Raw genomic sequence first — 21,557 nt, 5'->3', positions numbered from 1 at the left:
CTATGCCTGTGCTGTTTATATACTCTCTTACATAACGAAGGGTCAAAGAGGAATGAGCAAACTTCTAGAGACAGCATCACAGGAAGCAAAGTCTGACAATAAAGATATTGTTAACAAAGTCAGACATATTGGTAATAAATTTCTTAATGCAGTTGAAATAAGTGCTCAGGAAGCAGTTTACTTAGTATTACAGATGCCTATGAGGAGAGCATCAAGAGAATTTCAATTTATCAACACATCTAATCCAGAGGAAAGGACATTTTTGTTGAAAACACTTGAAAAAATCAAAGAATTACCAGACAAGTCAACCGATATAGAGTCAGATAATGTACTTAAAAGATATCAAAGAAGACCCCGTAAATTAGAACTGCTGTGTCTAGCTCATTTTGTTGCCTGGTTCAACTATGTAAATGACAATACTGAATCGAATGTACAAGAAAAGTCTGATAGTAACTTTTTGCCAGAAACTGATTTTTGCGATAATGTTGATGATGACCCATCTGATGAAACTGATGAAACTGATGAAACTGATAATACTACAGAATACCAATTAAAAGGAGGAATGAAGCTTGTCAAGAGAAAAAAAGCAAAGATAATAAGATCTGTAAGGTTTAACAAAGAAAATGATCCTGAGAATTACTGTAGAGAACAACTTATGCTTTATATCCCATGGAGAAATGAGCAAAAAGATCTCATAAAAGACTGTGAGACATACCAAGAAAGATACCAACAGGTAGAAGAAATCATCAAAAGCAACAGACAGCAGTATGAATACCACTCTGATATTCTTGACAAGGCCATCAAAGACCTAAATGACAACGATAACTATTCTGCACCAGTGGCTCCCAATACACAACACATGAATGAACAAGATATTGCAGCTAAATCAAAACCTACTGAGTTATTTGAATGTTTTGATCCAGGTACCAACAAACAACACAGTCAGTATGATCTATTTCAGGATATGAATATTTTACCAAGGAATAATGATGATGAAGAACTTATACAAAATCGCCTACATGATAGTGATTATCGACAGCTTGTTCGCTCACTAAACAAAAGACAGAAAGAATTCTTTTACCATGTTTTACACTCTATTAAAACTAATGATGACCCACTCAGATTATTCTTAAGTGGAGGTGCTGGAGTTGGTAAAAGTACTGTCACTAGTGCTCTCTATGAAGCACTCACAAGATATTTAAATAGTGTCCCAGGTGAAAATCCAGATGAAGCAAAAGTACTGAAAGTTACTCCCACGGGCAAAGCAGCATTTAACATCAAGGGAAACACACTTCACTCTGCTTTTAAAATACCTGCCAACAGGGGATTTCAATACTGCACACTTGATACAGATAGACTTAATACAATACGAGCACAGTTAAGAAAACTGAAAGTTATATTTATTGATGAGATTTCAATGGTAGGCAATGGAATGTTCAACTTTCTTAACTTACGACTGCAGCAAATAATGGGAAACAAGTCACCATTTGGAAATCTGAGCTTGATAACAGTTGGAGACTTATTCCAATTAAAACCAGTATTTGATAAATGGATCTTTGAAAATACCAATGATTCTTACAGTGCTTTAGCAACCAACATTTAGAAGGAGTATTTTACCTTGTTTGAACTCAGGGAAATCATGAGGCAAAAAGATGACAAGGACTTTGCAGAACTATTAAACAGACTTAGAGAAGGAAACATAACCAAAATGATATTAAGGTCCTTAAAGAAAGAATTGTAAAAATTAAACCTGGTGAGAAAAATTATCCCATCAATAAAACACATCTATACTCAACAAATGCACAAGTAAATGATCACAACAATGCAATGTATCAAACTGCACATACTCAAAAAGCTCAAATTAAATGTATTGACATAGTTGTTGGAGATATGTCTGATGACCTAAAAAACAAAGTCAAAGAAAAAATTCCAGATGATCACACTAAAACTATGGGCTTATTTAATGTTGTTTCAGTTGCTGTGGGAGCAAAATATGACTTGACAACAAATGTCAATGTAACTGATGGTATGACAAATGGTGCCGAGTGTGTCATAGAGAAGATAGACTACAGAGTTAAAGACTCCACTAGGCCAAGTATCATCTGGGTATCTTTCCCAGAAGCTAGCATAGGTCAAGACCATCGCAATGAATTTGCACATTTATTTAACAAAAATGTGGATAGAACCTGGACACCAATTTTAGAGATAACTAGACAATTCAAGATTTCAAAGCGACATCAATGCCAGATACTTCGTAGACAATATCCTTTACGGCCAGCAGCAGCTAAGACTATCCATCGTTGCCAAGGTGACACACTTAATGAAGCAGTACTTGATTTACCATCATCAACCAGAGAGCACATGCATTATGTTGCTTTAAGTAGAGTAAAAAATTGTTCAACACTACATATAACCAACCTAAATGAAAAAAAAATCTGTGGTAGTCAAAAAGTTCAAGAAGAAATGTCCAGACTTAGACAGCAATGTTTACTCCCTTCTATACCACTTTTATACAACCAGTCTTCTAGAATGAAACTACTGTTTCATAATGTTCGATCTCTTCATCTTCATTTTGATGATGTTGCATGTGACTACAATGTTCAAGCAGCTGAGGTTAATATCTTTGTTGAAACACGTTTATGCCCTTCTGATTGCAATACAACCTATGAAATGGCTAATTTCAAACTTTTTAGAAATGACTTTAACCCAGATAGTAATGTCAGAAGTAGTTATGGAATGGCTATGTATATTAAATCCAATATAGATTGTGTAACTACACCATTCAGATCTAACTTTAACAATATAGAACTAACTGTATGTGTACTTAATGATCCAGTTCCAAACTTACATATAGTAGGCATCTATAGGTCAAAAAGCAAAGCTAACCAACAAAAATTAATTGAAACTATAAATCATCTCCTTGATACAATAATTCCTGATGCAGATACACCTACTGTGATGCTAGGTGACTTCAATGTTAATTTGTTGGAAGTTTCATCAGAACAAAGGGCATTAACAAAATGCTTATTACAACAAAGAACCTACAAACAACTGATAAGTCAGTTTACTACAGATTATCATACACAAATTGACCATATCTATACCAATATACCAAATCATGTGCTAACTGCCGGTGTTCTCGAGTCCTATTATAGTGATCACAAGCCAATATTTGTTTGCTTAGTATAAAATCAGTATTTGTTACACTATGAAGATGAAAGTATCCATATTTAAAAATATGTAAAACCAACATCACATATTATTTGCATCTCATTTACCATTATTGTATTGCTTACTCCAGGATTGCCACCCACCAAGACAACAAAAATCCGACTTTTCACCGGTTGTAAAGCAATTTTCAGTGACCCTGCAGGATGACTATTCTGGCCATCAATCAACAAAAATAAGGATAGCTCAGATAATTTTTAAAAGAAAATTGCCTTTACTACACAAAAAAATCTAAAAATAATTTGCAGCAACCTTAAGATAAAATTCCCTGACTTTTAACTGATTTTGAACATGGATTTAGAAACTTCCTGACTTCTCCCTGACCTTGAATAAGATATAATTTTCCCTGACTTTTTGCTGACCATGCCAACCCTGTTACTCAGTCAGTGGTGAACTAGTTTACAAAAAATTTTCCTTCTGGACCACTGGTGTGGTACCAGTCCCTTACAGGTACCCATCATCTGCGTTCAGGTAAGACTCGGAAAGGACTTTTACATTTTAACTGTTATTATTCATTTCATTCATTCATATCAATAAATCAACACCCCTATCTTTACAGGTGCACCAGTGTACACCATTTGAAATCAATACTGCCCCAGTCATAACCATCACATTGCAGCAAAGGATGACAATAAGATCAATGAGGAACAAACAAAAGAACTTGCCAAACTAAGATATCACATCCCATCGAAGCAATCAACTATGAACTCATGTGATGTCAGTTTTAGTGGACCAACAATGAAAAGACCACGTTGTACAAACTATGTGCTTCATGCTGTCAACGACACATCTATTCCATTTGGCAAATGAACATTTCCACTCAACAACAACTTCTTTAGGGAAGACATCACCACAAAATGGTGCTACTGATATCTCCACCAGAAAACAAACTCAAAGTCTGCAGACCGATTATTTAAAAGCAACAACCATAGCCACTAAAATAGAAAAATAGGGCTGAGTATTGACATTATTTATAACAAGTGGACTTGTGTTTTTCAAACCGAACTGGACAAAATTAACCACAGAAGTCAATTTGTCTGGAGGAATTTACCATAAAGTACACAATCATGTGTACATGTAGTTGTTAATAAGCAGTTGTGAAGGTGACAAACTTAATGAAGTTGGTATTAAATAACAATGAAAGATCAAATATAATATTTATTTCAAAATATAACAAATCAAACTTAACATGAACATTATCAATATATGTTCACTGAAACCGCGAGAAAATAACCTATTTCAATATGTGGAACAACACAACTTATCATGAACATTACTTAACGTATCCAGTAGCTAACTTATTTAAAATGTGAGAAAACAACTTATAACATCAAACTTAACATGAACGTTGTCGAGTAAACCAATTAGTTCAATGGTTCAGTGTAAATAAAACACATGCAGTTCTACTTGCCAACTAGTTTATTAGTTGATTGTATTAAGTTCAGACACAGTTCCACTTGAAGAATCGTACGTAACACGAACATTGTCAAACAGAAGTAGTTTCGTTGCCACTTCACTCTCATTTAATTGACAAAGATCATCTCCAATGACTTTCTGTAACACATCTTCAAACAATTTCAACGTTATACGCCTTCCCTCATCAGTATCGATGAGGACTCTTGCACAAAACCCGTTGAACACCTCAATGATTTCATTGTATGTCCACATCTATCACAATGCACTACTGAGCTGGAACTTACTTGAATAATTTTCTTCTTACAATTTAAACACTTAAGAAATCTCTCTACTTTCTCGATAGAAAAAATTTCGACATCGCTAGTAACTGACTCAACCACAATACTTTGCTGCTCACCTCCAGCTAAATCAGGACTGATGTTGACAGTCGCCGTTTCATCTGTGATCGAGGAAACAGTGGTGCGAAATGAAGTAGATAGCTTCTTTTTCCCTGACCATATACGTACTAGCACATTGCTTAGACAATAACAGTTTCCCTCTTTTATTGTGTCTATCATCGCTTCCCAAATATCCAAGACAATACTACCACTTGCATCTGCAAAGACAGCCTCCGCTAGTTTCAGTTTCCTTTCTCCCACGATAACTGGGTCTTTAACGGTCATAACTTTGCCTTTCACGGTAACCAAGTTCCACTCATCACTTTCGTTTAAAACTTGTAAAATCGTCATCGGATCTGGAGTAGCCAATCGCACATCTTCAAATTGGAAGGAATACTCCGTACTATCTGGAAAGGAAACCTTTGTCATATCGTTTATGATTAACTTCTTCCTGTCGGGAGTACAAGTCAAGCATGACACTTTGATCGGTCTTCGACTCTTCTCGCTCTCCAAGAGGAGTGACCTTTTAGGTGGAGAGTACAATAACACCTCACGATTGCCACTTGCTGTTTGCAAAGTCATAGAAGCGTAATCTAAAGTATTCTTACGATTACGCTTCAACGGCGAAAGATTTTGTACGTAGCCAATTAGACTTTCCTGTTCAGTAGAGCGAGGCTCAATCTTCGACTGGGGAGGTTCAGCACACGCGGCAGTGCACTGTTCAACATCGTTCTTGGAAGGCCCAGTGCTAGGAACAGACATTTGAACATCTATATTTGTAACCTCTGCATCCTTCTTACCATGCTGAGCACCCTTCTTCGAGGACTGAGTATTCTTCCCCTCCATATTCTTCCTTCTCGACGAAGAAACTCTCGAAGCCATATTTGCGAAATTTGAAAACGACAACACGCTCCTTTGCTAAACTGTCCTGATTGGTTAACAAAAATAATACAAACCACGCCCCCCTTACCCCTCCCCATTCTCCTCCCCAAGATCTCGTATGAAAATAATTTAGTGTGGTCCACTGCGCAAAAAAAAACAGTTCTTCTTCACGTAGCCTGCCTACCTGACGCTTTTTAAGCAATTTGAGCGCTCTGAGAGCAGCAAAGCCGCGATAAACAGCGCCAAAGCCGCTAATTGCTTTAAAATATTGCTTATTAAAGCCAATAAACTGCATAGCCTGTTGTTGACAGAAGGAACCTAATCTGATCTAATTCATGATCAATAACAGGACAGACGCACGACAAACTGACTTCAAAAGAAATTTAATTATTTTCAAAACCCATTCAAATGTAATCTATCCACGACTTATTCATCGTCTCCTTTGATTAATTCAAGATAGTAAGTGGAAAACCTGACACAAGTTGATGGCATTTCTCTGCAAAAATTTCCAGGGGCATATGGGTAAGGCAAAGACTGATGATTATAAATTGGAGACATTTAAAGTCATCGATTTTTCAGTGTTACTTAGTAATAGAAATGTCTTTTTGTTTTACTGAACAGGAAAATTATAATGACATTGAAGGCAGTGATTCAGATAGTGGGACCACCGTTTGTGTAGACAGAGGGTTGGTTGCAGCCACGAAGAGACAGTCTGATAAACAAACTTCATTTTGTGAGAGATTTTAGTGGCAAATTAAAGGTTAGTTACAATAGGGGACCTTATATTAAAAAAAGGCACAGGCAAGTGGGACAAATGTGTTTTAATTTCTCAATCATTATGAGTAAGGAATGTTTGTTAACTTTACCATTTCCGAATGAAAATGTCGCACATCAAAAACTGGAGAATTTCCCAAACAGAATAACTGTTGTTAACTCTCAGATATACTTAACAATATGGTATTTCATGAGCCTGTGTTGGATATGAGATGGTTATAGATAGCCAAATAAGGGCGTGTAGTGCCGAGTTCGCTAAAACTATTTCATATCCAACAAACACAAGTAGTTTAATTGTTTTATTAAAAACATCCAAAGAATTGCAATATTTGAGCTCCCTGGCTGTTCTCATTGACATGTACACAGTCTACCATACTAATGTAGGCCAGGGTGTATTAGTTCATATACCATTGCTTGTTAACCAATCAAAATTCAGGAACTGGAATATACCATTGCTAATAAGTTTTCAATAAAGCTGTAAATACACTATACCATTCTTAAGATATGATAGCATTTTAAAAAGTGTGGTATCAATCGAAATTATTGTCATTTTTAGGAAATGTTTGCAACATCAGTTAAAGGCATCTATGATCGATTTGATGCCTTAGACAATGCAATCTTAGCCTTATCTGAAAAATGCAAATGAGAAAAAGTTGGAGGAGATAGCAAGTTAAGTTTCTGGAAAAAGGTAATTAGGTTTGATCAATTCTTTTAAAATGCCACCCCATTAGGATATAAATAAAATCATTTTCCTTTACTGCAATAATGATGCAGAAATTTTTCTTTCTATTTTTTTAAGGTTTCCAGGCCTCTCAACTTAGTGGTGAGCCATTCACCCATAAGTACTGCAACACCCATCACTGTACAGGAAACCCCCAAGAAGGAGCAGGAGCAGGAGAAGGAAGAAAGTTCTGCAAAGCCAAACACTGATCCACAATCACAGGCTGCATCTGGATCAAAAGAAAGCTCTGGTTTGTGTTCCCCTAACCTTGAATTGGAGTGTTTTTCTGACCATTTAAAACTAACAAGTCATTTTATAAATTTTTTTTGTGGGAGAGCGAATGGAACTTAATGACAGTATTTTGCTTTTTTGAAAATCTCTTCAAAAATTGACTGGAAAATTCTGTAGCATCATTGACCATTTCTCCTGCTTTCAAGTCTCCTACATGTATATAGAGAAAAGAATCTCCATCTACATTTAGGCCAGTTTTATTCTGTTGATTTGACTGATATGGGGAAATACTTAAATTTCCTTTATATTTTTCCAATGGATATCCAACCAGTCTATTCCTGCAATTGTATGCTAAACACCCATGTAAACTTATTATTTAAAGAATTAATAATGATTTTTATAGTTATGAATATCTCACATTTATTACTGGGGTGATGACAGATTTAACATAAATATGATAAGATAAAATGACTATAATAAATATCCTGCAAGAAAAATTCATTGTGTACTTTTATGAGATCCTGTTACATGTAATTGTGACTAATTAGCTCTAACTGGCCGATTGTTTTACTTTGTACATTTAGGGTATATTGGGCACAGGAAGTTTGGAGTGCTGGCCTCTCCAGAGGTCATTAGGAGGGCAGAGGAGCAGGCTAGGGGTGTCCCAAAATCCCTAGCCTTTAATCTTCTTAACATCCTTGTTGACCTTAAGACACAGGCATCATCCAATATCTCTGGCCAAAATGGAAAAAAGGCCCTTGACAAAAATATCCTTGGTGCCATTCAGTGTAAGTTCTCAAAGCATATGTACCTTAATTTGTTACCTACCGGTATTCTAAAAAACAATTTGGACCATCACATTCAAAACCTAATTTAAGGTTATTGCATGCATGTTCTTCATTGAGCTTCATATGAAATGTTTGTAATTACGAGGGAGAAATTGTATAGAATTGTACTTTATTGATTAATTATCAGAAAGACAGTTGATTTAAACAAGTCTCATGCAGTCAGATTTTTGATTGCTTTCTCTCTTATAATTCGCTATTAATGTGTTTGTTCCAACAGCCCATCCTGCTCACTGTTTCCAGTGGACTGAGGAGGAGGCACTAAACAACTTCAAAAAAGAGCCTATGAACATTTAGCAAAAAAATCGCTGACAAATGCCGTAATTTAAACAAAAGAAAATAATTTTTTTATTACAAGTATACTTTTTATCATCTTTTTGTTAATATTTTGAAATCTTTTAATTGTAATATCCCAAACATTTTGCATTTCTCATTGTAAATTGATTTAATAATTTGTTATATGTAGATCTGATAATATAATAAAACTAACTTTTCCCTTTTGGCACAAGATCAATGTTTGGTGTGGTAAATTTCAATTGATGCTTTATTCTTTAGTTAATTTACACTTATTATAAGTGTTGTATGACATTCTTGTACTGATATTTCACCCAACTAGAATTTATATCCAGAGAATTTTTCAATCCTGCCCAGAATCCCACCTATAAGGTCGTACCTAAGAATCCTTCTGAAATCCCACTCGGGATCAGGGATCCCAGGTGGAATCCCGCTTGGGATCCCACCTTTGAACATGTGACTGATATCACTGGTCTCACCCAGGATCAAACCCGGGATCCCGCCTGGGAACCCACCTGGGATCCCGTTCCAAAATCCCACCGGGGATCCCACCTGGGATCTTGACTATTTTTTACATGGGTGTAACGGAGTAGATGAGATGGACAGAGTACAGAGTATTCATTCAAGCTTCGATGACTGCGCAGTCTCTGCTGAACTACTTCGAGCTAGCACTTCCAAGAAGAAGTGAAAGAGGCAATCCAGCAGTCAACGAGCAGTCAAAAAATAGGTCTGCAAAGCGTACTTGTGTGGACTTAGATTTACTTTTATTTCATTCAGTTGGAGTGTTAGTTTTAAATGTTAGTATTTGGGAGTTAAAGTACTACAAGTGAATAGACCATCACTAGAAAGATAAGGTTATAAATTGAAATAAAGAAAGTAATATTGATTATTAGGTATCAACATAGATGAGTTGTTATTACTTTCATCGAAGACTGTTTACAGATATCAAATTAACTTGCAGATGTACTGTCAAGAGGGTTTGCAGCAAAATCTAAGCCAGTTACATAATAAAGTCAGCAACTGAGAATTCAACAGTTGGTCCCAAATAGACACCTTGCCAATGGTGTGGATTCCACTGAAGTTCTGAATATGTTTTGTCATGACTGGAAAGAAATGTTGTCACGTGGAATAAGAATAATCAATTTGCTTACAGGAAGTAGGTTCCTTTGTCGATTGCCAACTTTAAGATGATGCAAAATGTGGTAAAATTTTACTGTAAATGCAGTAAAAGCAATATAAAAAAAACATATTATTCATATAGTGTGCATGCTTCTTTTGATACATGAAGATCCTTGTGATGTTACAAGTATATGTTGATGACTGACTAGTAGTTTGCATAATAATTTCTGGATAGAGGAGTGCATCCATGTTTGTTTCTGGATTCAATATTAATCTTCAAGTGGCTGTTAGCTTACAGTTGTATGAATAGTTGTGTAATAGAGCTTCCAGCAACTCACATGAAAAGTATACAGTACAGGTTTATCAGCTGAAACTTGATAAAAAGTCAAATGCTACATAACAAACAAAAATGCAAAAACATTTTTTTTTTTTTGCAGTGACTGAGACATGGCTGCGCAATAATGAAAACTATAATTTTTCAATTGCTGAAGTTTGTCCAACCGGATACCGCTTCTACCATGTTCCACGGAAAAACTCACGAGGGGGAGGAGTTGGTCTCCTAATAAAGAAACAAATGAAAGTCACGAAACAAACCCAGACAAATTTCAGCTCCTTCGAATACCTGGACATTGTGACGACATGCTCCACTGGTTCTATAAGAATTGTAACTATCTACAGACCGCCTCCATCCAAGGGAAATCAATTAAATTGTTCTCTATTCTTTGAAGAATTTTGCACCCTCGCAGAACAGTTCGTTGTTTCCCCTGGCAACCTTCTAATAGTGGGTGACTTCAATTATCACATGGATAAAATCAGCAATTTGGAGACTGTAAAATTTAACAAGATCTTAGAATCGCTCAGTCTAGTCCAGCATGTAAATGGACCCACCCATAAGAAAGGCCACACCTTAGACCTGATCATAACTAGGGCCGAGGACGAGCTAGTCACTAGCGTTGAAATACGCGATCCAATGCTGTCCGATCACTCTGCTGTACACTGCAAGCTACGCCTAAAGAAACCACCTCTGGAACGAATGGAAATTAGTTATCGTAAACTGCGCTCGGTAAATATGGTCAGTTTTAATGACGACCTAAAGCAATCTGACCTTCTGACAACCAACGCCTTTGATCTTATGGATCTCACTGAAAAATACGAAAATACTCTGATGGAAATACTTCAAAGGCATGCACCTTTAAAACGACGCATGATAACGCTCCGTCCATCAGCACCATGGTACCATGAGGGTATTAGTAACGCCAAGAGAAAACGTCGAAGGCTGGAGCGCCGCTGGCGATCGTCGAGACTGTGCGTCAACAGACAGATGTTTGTCGACCAGTGCCAGGTAGTGAACAAAATGCTAAGGGACGCAAAGGCTTCATACTATTCATCTATTATTTCAGAGAATGCATCAGATCCAAAAATACTTTTCAACGCAGTCGACAAGCTATTACACTGCAGAGTAGATAGACGCTATCCGACCGCACCCTCAACGTTTGTGCTTACGAACAATTTTGCCGACTTTTTTGACAAGAAGATAGCATCCATAAGAACGGAGCTATCCAAAGAAGTGACTTCTGGTACCCAGTCCTGCGAAGCATACAAACAGCCATGTCAAGCCGAATTCACAGAGTTCAGGGTGATGTCAGAAAGAGAGATTGAAAGTTTTGTGGACAAAATCGGTAAAAAATCCTGTGATCTTGACCCTATACCGGCTTCTATTCTTAAGGAATGTAAATCAACTATTCTACCCGTGTTAACTAACATCGTTAACATGTCTCTCCAATCAGCATCTATGCCCGCTGCACTGAAAGAAGCAATGATCAAACCGAAGCTGAAGAAGGACAACCTGGACTCTGAGGATTATTCACACTTTAGACCTATCTCAAATCTGAAGGTTGTATCTAAGATAATTGAAAAGGCAGTATCTTGTCAATTGAGCGACTATCTACGTGATAATGACCTAGAGGAATCTTTTCAGTCAGCATATAAACGCTTTCACAGCACGGAGACTGCTCTCCTGAGGGTGCAAAATGACATTCTCTGTGAGATAGATAATCAGAAATGCGTTATCCTGCTACTGTTGGACATGTCTGCGGCGTTTGATACCGTCGACCATAAACTGCTACTAGAAAGAATGGAAAAAAAATGGTTTCGATCCTATCTTCAAGACCGAAAGCAGTTTGTGATGATTGACGGAACCAAGTCAGAGATGAAAGAACTTCGCTACGGTGTTCCCCAGGGATCCGTTTTAGGGCCAATCCTGTATTTGTTATACACATCGCCCATCGGGGACATCATCAAATGGCACGGACTTAACTACCATCTATATGCTGATGACACCCAGCTCTACCTCTCATTTAAGCCCAACTACGCCAAACAACCTGGTTCTATAGCTAAAATAGAAGCATGTGTTTCTGAGATCGACTCGTGGATGGTGTGCAATAAGCTGAAACTAAACAGAGGAAAGACGGAGCTTTTGATCTTGAGCGCACGACATCGTCCACCCCCATTAATAGATCACGTTGATGTGTCTGGTGAACAGATCGAGCCATCTACTTCTGCAAAGAACATTGGAGTCATCTTTAATGAGTACATGTCACTGGAAAAGCATGTTACCAGTACCTGCAAGGCCTGTTTCTTCCATCTTAGAAACATTAGCAGGATAAGAGTCTGTCTATCTCTAGCAGACACTGAAAAGTTAGTACATGCATTCATCACTTCCAAACTAGATAACGCCAACTCGCTTCTATATGGACTACCAAAATTTTTGATAGATCGTCTACAAAATGTCCAGAATGCTGTGGCTCGCGTTGTTACCAGAACAAGGAAATACGATCATATCAAGCCGGTTTTAAAGCAGCTACACTGGCTTCCAATAAGCCAGCGTATCAATTATAAGATTTTACTTTTAACCTATAAAGCGCTCAACGGCCAGGCCCCTAATTACATTACTGAACTGCTAGAGCCTTATGTACCAAGCAGAAATCTTCGATCCTCCTCCAAAAACCTCTTGAAAGTACCACCTGTCAAGTTAATAGGCTATGGTCATAGGTGTTTCTCTTTTGTAGCACCTAGCCTATGGAACTCTCTTCCGAACAATATAAGAGGGAGCGGCTCGCTATCAGATTTTAAGACTTGTATAAAGACATATCTTTTTAACAAATTTTATAACTAGACTTTTGGTTAGTTAGTTAATTAGTAGATTAGATAGTTTAGCTAGTTAGTTAGTCAGTCACTTAGTTAAGTTAGTCAGTTTCTATTTAAAGGTTTTAATGATTCCTAGTTTTACTTTCATTTTTACAGCTTAGCTATTTTATTTGTTAGTAATTTTTTATCACTGATGTAAATTTTTAATGTAAATTTTATTTTTAATAACATTTTTTACTGTAAAGCGCCATGAGCCCTGGATATGGCGCTGTACAAATCTATTATTATTATTATATAAATTATGTCTAAAGGAGTGTTCCGCATTGCTCAGTGTGCTTCACTCTGGTTTACTAGGTTCTTATGCTCACATGACTTGGTACAAATGTCTCTGGCATTGTAGGTGTTATAATTGTTTTGTCGAACCCAATACTACTTTGATTGATTGGATCTGTTTTAAAATACAATAAGATAATAGCATATTTTTTATCATGCTATTCACAGTGGGGAGTTAATTACATGTTATTTGAAGAACACAATGCAACTGTTATCAGCTTTTTAAAGAGAATTTCCTGTACACACGTTCATTCACTGTAATCACATTCCTGGTAGTATTGAACTTGTTGCATATCAGCTTGACAACCACAAATCAAGACATGTGCAGTACACCTTTTATTCTGAAAGGACTAGTCCATGTCTGTGAGCAAGACAATTGCAAATATAATAGGTTTTTAAGCTCTTCAATGCTGACCAAAGTGTATCTCCTAAATGAAAGGGGTATCCCATGCAAATCCTTAAAGTTAAATTTAAAATATGTCAAAGCTGTGCTCTGATGTCTTTAAAACTGTAACAAACAACAATTGTAGTAACGATGATGTAATACGTCAAGCATGAAAGACTGTGTTTAACCATACTTCCAAATATGGAGAAGAGTCTAAGATATAACACAGCTGAGAATTTTTGACAAAATTTGAGGTGTTGGAAATGTGATGGAATGTGGTCTTCGGTGTTTGACACACTATATACACAAGTACACCTATCTTCTCAATTGAAACTAGGACTAAGGAGAAAACGGCAATTTAAAATTACAACATCTATGTCAAGTAAGATCAGATATCCAAACACTGTCACAGTTATGATTTACATTGTTTAAACTTGATCAGTTATTGATGAATTTGAGAAAATTATTTGAAAATGCTTCTGCAAGTGAATTTTCAAGAGAATATATTGGGCATTGTTTGATGTCAAGAGTAAAAATAATAAACAGTGTATTAAATTGCATTACATTGCATTGAATGCACATTCTCACAAAAACCGAAACTTTTCCTGGATATTAGTTAACCTCATTGTAACAGTTAATGGCAAATACACATTTTTTGTACAGAATGTAACCGCTTCAATAAAAGTTGAGAAATATTTTCCCATTTGATTGACGTTACCGTGATTGATGCATTAAATGTTTAACGAACATAGCCCACATTCAGCTCAAGCTAAGACCCCTTCTGTTTAAGATCGTAAGACAAGAGAGCGAAATTCTCATAGGAAAATCAAGACCCACAAACATTGGTAAGGTACAATCTACTGATGTTGATATTTACATTGTTATGTAAATTTGTGATTCTAGTGAGAACTATACTTAGATTTCAACTGCTCTCGAAGCTCTCTATTAGCATGAGCACATGGGATAATCATTGTGATTACTTTCTAAGTTAGAAACGCAATGATATTTAGTGATTTCGTGATGTAATTACTTCAGTTGACTGCTTTGCTTCGATTCGTATGAAAACACTCTGAGGCCACAAGATTAGGATTAAAGACAATAAAGGAAAGATTGTTTTGCTATACTGGCTTGGTGTCCTAAGGAGTTTTGACTGCGAGTGCAAACAACCTGAGAGAATGAGATTTCATTTCTGACTCAAGAAACTGTTACACAGAATTTATAATTTGCAGAACTGTATAGGCTCAATCCAATAAGCATATTCTGGGTACAGTGTCTTCTATTTGATTGTAAATTTTAATCATAATCAAGTGAACATAATTTGCAACACACTGCTTGCCAACATTTTCACCAAATTGTGCCTCTGTCAGTTCCTTGACTTGTGGCCAGCACACACAGTGATTGTTGGATTAGTGTTATTAAATACTGCAGGACCTGGATTGTTCTCATCATCCACTTCCCCTTACAAGCAATGGGATGTAGACCAAATGTAGCCAATAATTTCTGTTCATGTCTAGAATTTGTTTCAATGTTGTCAAGTGAAACACATTTAGCTAAGACATGGTAAGAATCCATCCCCATTGAACATGTAATAAGGCATCCTTCACTTCCTTGACCGTTATTGTTCAATTGATGTCCTCGTACTCGCAGTTAATATTGTCATGTAGTTAACAAACAGCTCCAGTACATGTACGTTCAGCAGTTTGACTGCATTCACAGCTGCTGAAAATGACTGCACAGTGCAAATACATGTACATGATTTATGTGAGAACAGTAGAGTCCAGTAACTGACACTCATTTGGGTAAAGGTGAGTGCTTGCGAAAGCAAATACTTCTCCCATGCAATCCACGCTGAACACAAGCTGAGCCTGGATAAGTTAATGGCTTGCATGCGCAAAACAAATCTTGTATTGCTGAAGAAATTTTCTCAGGAAGATCTAAGTGAAATAACAAAGAGTACCCTTTTCTTGAGGGCAGTGCGGGAAGAAAGATAATGTATAACAAAAACGAGGCAAAGCAATTTAGAAGTGGAAAAAAACTTACCTTGAAAACTGCAACCAACTTGCGACGGTAAGGTGTACAAAAATATTACATGTACTCAAAACAGCAATGGCCGCTGTATCGAATGCTCACGTCATATAAGCCTACTCAATTCCTCCTAGAAGACCTCATGATATGTAGACAAATAAATTCTGCCGACGATACCATAGTGGAGGCTGAAGCCCCCCAAAAACAGTCCAGTCATTCTGGATTGGATAAATAATCCGTGATGACATACTCCTTTAAATCAGCTCGATGTTACATATGATTGAAACTACCTTTTGAGTTTATTGCTTACTTAAACTGACTTGTCAAGCAATATTGTCTGCTTTTACTTGATGTCTGAATACTTACCACAACACTACTAATTTCCCTGGAAACGTAGTTGCACAAATTTTACAGGAATGTGTCCAATGACTTCATTTCAAGCGCTTCACATGGCAATCGCTTTCGCATTGTTCAAATTATTCTTTTCTGGAAGGCACTCGTAAGTATCTCCCACGTTCACGGCATGTTCGTAGACATGTTGCCCTTTCATGACACAGTTGTTTATCACAACTTTGCTCATCTTATTCCTTTATTAGAAACTCCACTAGATCGCTTTGGAAAAATAATATTGCATGACTAGACAAACAAAAACAGAGGCAAAGGCCAGACAGCTTTGACAGCTGTCAACAAGTCTAATTTTATTTCCTGCCTTTATCGCGTATCTAAAATACCGTATGTTGGACACAAGGGAATTTGGCTTATTGATTTGTGTGTTTGTGTGAGATTTTGGTTATGTCATCCTGTATCCTTTGTCTTTTTTGTTTTTCTATTCTAACATAGTTTCGGTTTCACGCTTCTTTGTTTAATATTTATGTAAATTTAGGTTAATTACGTTCAGGTATAAAAAGATTTTTGCTCTCTCTCTCTATTCGGTTTTCGGTCAATAAAATGTTTCTTGTGAACATTTTTTAGGAGCAGAACGAGGTTCCAAATCATGTTAGTGAACAGTGAGCATAGCGAAGCATTGAACGAAGGAGAGGAGCGAATTGAGAACTTAAAGCAGGAAAAAGCGAAGGACAAATTGGCATTTACCAGAGTAAAGAACAAGTTGTTGTACCTTCTAGATGAAGAAGATAGTCCCAGCCGGCAGGAAGTCAAACAAGTTTGTCAAAAACTTTGCGAAGTACAAGAACGCACCATGGAAACAATGGAGAAATTATCGCAAGAGTATTTATGTATCAAAGAAAAAGAGAAACGCAAAAAGCTGGGAGACGAAATGGACAAACAAGAAGTAGAATTTTCTGAGGCTCATGACAAGGCACAAGAATATTTGGACAATCGGATGGACGAGTTATCGAGTTTGGCAACTGATGCATCGGAAAATACTCACCGATGCCAAATCGAAGAAAGCGTACAACGCAAAAGTGTGGAAAAGCAAATTCAAGAGGATCAATTCAAGCTGGAACAAGATATTGCTTGTTCTAAAAAAGATTTAGAAGAATTTAATCGTCAATATCGTAGTCGCTTATTAGAAGAAGAACAGCTTCGAGATTTGAAAGAATCGCCGGAAAAGTTTAAATTTGGAGGGCTGAAAACAACAGCGTTTTACGAGGAGAAATCGACAGAGAATCGTTCAAGTACGCTGTCGCTTGGCCAGGATATGTGGAAACAACTCAAGCGTGTTTCAATTCCCGTATTCAATGGAGATAAAAAATTGTATGAAGGATGGAAAACAGCGTTCATGGCATGTGTTAACAAAGCGCCCGCTACACCTGAGTACAAGTTGCTTCAGTTGCGTCAATATTTATCAGGCAAGGCACTACAGGTCGTGGAGCCTTTAGGACATTCTGCGGCGCCTTATGAGGCGGCCAAGGAAAGATTGGAACGAAAGTTTGGTGGTAAAAGACGTCAGATCGCCCTACATTTAGAAGAGTTAGGGAACTTTAGACCACTTCGTCCTGGATTGGCAAAGGACCTCGAGAGATTTACAGATTTACTTGACGTAACTGTGGTCAATGTAAAAGAGGCCGGTCGACATGATGAGTTAGGAAACGGATCGCTTTACCTCAGTTTATGTAAAAAATTGACGGAAGGAATGTTAACGCAGTATCATTGGTGGATTTACGAAAATGGCCGTTGGCAGTCAGAAACACTGAGAGAGTTCATTATCCAAGAGTTGGAATTCCAGACTGTGGCATCTGAAACCATTCCAGGTTTGAGCAAACGTGGGAACAAGAAAGATAATGGACTGACTTTCTTTGGCAATACGAAGCAATCGTCAGGAAACCAGAGAAAAGTTGGATTTCTGCCATGCAAAGTCTGCAGTGGTCATCATGGAGTTTGGCACTGCGAGAAATTCAAAGCTATGAGTCTTCCAGAGAGATGGGCAGCCGCTAAGAGCCTAAAACTATGCTACCGTTGCCTAGGAGGAGATCACAGTGGAGAGGCATGTGTCAGATCGAGGATCTGTGGGATAAACAGTTGTAAGAAAACTCACAAGCGACTGTTGCATCGAAACCCTGTGCCGTCAGAGCGAAGTGATCAGGTGAACTCTCGTGATCAGCGGGAAACAGTTCAGGGGCCATCAGATGACACCCAACCTGATGCAGGCAGTGAAACAAATAATGGCATGGAGTGAAATTCAGTGGTCTTTTCTCCTCCCCAGGAGCCAGTCGAGCAGCTTACAGAGAGATCACACACCACAGTGACTACACGTGGCGTTCAACCAAGATTTGTGGCACTTCAGACCGTACCGGAGTTTCTAAAGAACGGCCATCGTAGAATTAAAGTGAACGCGTTACTGGATGAAGCATCCACTAAAACATATTTAAATGCTGACGTAGCTGCTGAATTGGAACTTCAGGGAGAACCCCAAAAAGTGACAGTTAATGTTTTAAATGGCCAGACTGAAACCTTCGAGACTACGCCAGTTGACTTCGAGCTGGAGAGTATGAATGGTAATGTGGCGACCAAGATGAGTGCATTCACAGCAGAATGAGTCACTGGAAGTATGAGAGTTATTGACTGGGAAAAGCATGTTGGCAAATGGTCCCATCTGAAAGGAATACAGTTTCCAGATCCTGGCAAACGCCCAATTGTGGACTTGTTAATCGGAGTCGATTACGCGGAGTTACACTACTCATTCAAGGATGTTTGAGGCCAGCCTGGAGAACCAGTTGCCAGGCTTACACCATTAGGATGGACTTGTACTGGAACTGTTAGTGGCCTCACAGGGGGTGACCGACAATCAAACTTCGTGCAAACATATTTTGTACGAGAACAGTCAGACACAGATGAGATTAGCACCCTTCTTCGAAAATTCTGGGAAATCGAGAATTCTATTTCGTCACATGAATGTCATGTTGTGAATCCTGACGAACAGTGTGCGTTAAAGAGAGTTGAAAAATCCCTTAAGTACGTTGATGGACAATATCAAGTGGCAATTCCATGGAAGGAGGAAGATCCCAAACTACCAGAGAACTATGGCATGGCGCTGCGCAGATTGTGCAACACGGAAAAGCGGTTACTGAAAAGCCCAGAGATAGCAGAAGCCTACTCAAAGAATATTATTCAATATTTGGAGAAGGGCTACATTTGCAAGATCGACCCAGCTGAGGAGAAACCATCAAGGAAATGGTACCTGCCACATTTCCCGTTGTGCGACCCGACAGAGCCACAACTAAGACTTGAATCGTATTCGACGCTTCTGCGAAGTGTAATGGAATCTCTCTTAATGATGTCATCTACCAAGGTCCAAACTTGCAAAGAGATCTGAACGATGTTTTGCTTCGATTCAGAAGACGCCCCATTGCACTCATTTGTGACATCGCAGAGATGTATTTGAGAATTGAGGTCGCTCCAGAGGACTGATCATGTCAACGATTCTTATGGAGATCGATGGATCAGCAGAAAGAGCCAGAAGAGTTTCAATTCAACCGAGTGGTTTTCGGAGTTAACTCGTCACCATTTCATGCCCAGTTTGTCTCTCAATTTCATGCTGAGAGGCATAAAGATGAGCTGCCCTTAGCTGCCGAAACAGTGTCCAAGTCAACCTATATGGACGACAGCATGGACTCAATGTCAGACGATAGTCAAGGTATTGAGCTGTATAAGCAGCTAGAAGAGCTGTGGAACAAAGCTGGAATGCATGCTCGTAAATGGATGTCCAATTCTACCAAGGTACTAGAAAACTAGAGCGAAAATCGTGATGCAGGAAATGTGGACCGCAGGACTTGAATGGGACGAGCTATGCCCAGGAGAGTTGAACAACAAGTCTCGAGAATGGTTCTGTGAGTTGGAAGAATTGACAGTGATCAAAGTTTCTAGATGTTTACGATTTGGCCCAGAACAAGTTGCGCTCTCAGAAACTTTGCATACATTTGTAGATGCGTCGCAAGATGCGTATGGTGCTGTTATCTATTCTAGAGTTGTTTATGAGAGTGGATCGGTGTCGACACGCTTAGTCGCAGCCAAGTCAAAAGTTGCTCCACTAACAACAACAAGTATTCCTCATTTAGACTGTTGGCGGCAGTCCTGGGTCTAAGACTTACTGAGTCTACTTCCAGAGTTTTCAGTGGTGCACTGGGTCAAGTAGTCTTTTGGTCTGACAGTATGAACATTCTGTGGTGGCTTAGAGGAAGAAGTCGGAGATTTAAACCCTTTGTAGCAAATCGTGTGGGAGAAATTCAAAGTTTGACAAATCCAAAACAGTGGCACTACGTTTCAATCCCTGAGAATCCTGCTGACTTAATTACAAGAGGCATGAGAATATCAGACATGACCAAGGAGGAAAAGTGGTGGAATGGTCCCGATTTCCTTCAAAAAGAAGAACCATACTGGCCTGTCAATCGAATTGAAGCAGATTTAGTTACAGAAGAAAAAGAAATCAAGAAAAAGGCTCAAGACAGACAAGACAGCTTACAAGCAAGAAACGAAGACTGGGCAATGGTTTCAGTTCACGATGATGATCAGTTGTGGCGTCTCGACCCAAAACGCTTTTCAAGTTGGTTAAGGTTGATAAGAGTTCAAGCATGGGTGCGTCATTTCATAGACAATTGTAGAAGTTGCAAGAGAGAAACTGGAGAATTAAAGTCGGTAGAAATCGAAGATGCTATGTTTCAGGTGATCAGGAGTCCACAAAGGAGGGCGTTTCCCGATGAGTATTTAGCGCTTCAGAGACAAACAGAGCTTCCAAAGAAGAGCAAGTTGCTCGGATTACGACCATGGCTTGACGAGGAGGGTCAAATGAGATGTGATGGACGCCTCAAGTATGCGGAATTCCTACCACATGATGCTCGCTTTCCGATAATTTTACCCCAGAAGAACTGTGTGACGAAGTTGATTGTCAAACATTATCACGAGAAAGGGAATCATGCGGGAGGCACAAATCAAACGTTGGTGACTTTATCGACGTGCTTTTGGATCATTTGTGGTCGAGAAGAAATTCGTGAATGGGAGAAGGAGTGCAACGAATGTCGAAAAAGAAAAGCTAAGGCTGCAAAGCAAGTCATGGCTCCTCTCCCACAGATCAGACTTTGATCTTCCTTGAGAGCCTTTGCACAGACTGCTGTGGATTTTGAAGGGCCATTCATCACCGTACAGGGAAGGACACGTAGACAAAAACGTTACTTGTGCTTGTTTACTTGCCTAGCGTCCAGAGCAGTCCATCTAGAAATGGCCTATGCACTTTACACCGATTCATTTTTTAATGCTTTCTACAGGATGGTCAACTGCAGAGGCCTCCCAAAAGAGATGTTATCTGACAATGGAGGAAACTTTGT

At 38.3% G+C, this 21,557-nt stretch overlaps 2 protein-coding genes and 2 pseudogenes across 2 annotated transcripts; all 4 read left to right on the top strand.

Annotated features, from left to right (window-relative positions):
• Positions 1-3,378, top strand: part of LOC149111103 (uncharacterized) — a 5,267-nt pseudogene extending 1,889 nt beyond the window's left edge.
• Positions 3,379-6,500: 3,122 nt separating this feature from the next.
• Positions 6,501-8,984, top strand: LOC149111102 (uncharacterized). The gene is made up of 4 exons (XM_089292375.1): positions 6,501-6,572; positions 7,477-7,648; positions 8,214-8,417; positions 8,695-8,984. Exons 1-4 carry the CDS (start codon positions 6,501-6,503, stop codon positions 8,769-8,771), a joined length of 525 nt encoding a protein of 174 aa, XP_089148501.1. The 3' UTR covers positions 8,772-8,984.
• A 9,803-nt stretch (positions 8,985-18,787) lies between these two features.
• Positions 18,788-19,971, top strand: LOC149111101 (uncharacterized; annotated as a pseudogene).
• A 417-nt stretch (positions 19,972-20,388) lies between these two features.
• LOC149111100 (uncharacterized) lies at positions 20,389-21,315 on the top strand. Its single transcript, XM_089292374.1, has one exon. The coding sequence runs from the start codon at positions 20,389-20,391 to the stop codon at positions 21,313-21,315; it is 927 nt and encodes a 308-aa protein (XP_089148500.1).
• The last annotated feature ends 242 nt before the right edge of the window (positions 21,316-21,557 follow it).

This window comes from Orbicella faveolata, unplaced genomic scaffold (assembly GCF_042242905.1).
Source record: "Orbicella faveolata isolate gen_17 unplaced genomic scaffold, um_ofav_v1 contig_24, whole genome shotgun sequence".
Taxonomy (NCBI): Eukaryota; Metazoa; Cnidaria; class Anthozoa; order Scleractinia; family Merulinidae; genus Orbicella; species Orbicella faveolata.
This window is presented reverse-complemented; position numbering and strand designations above follow the sequence as displayed.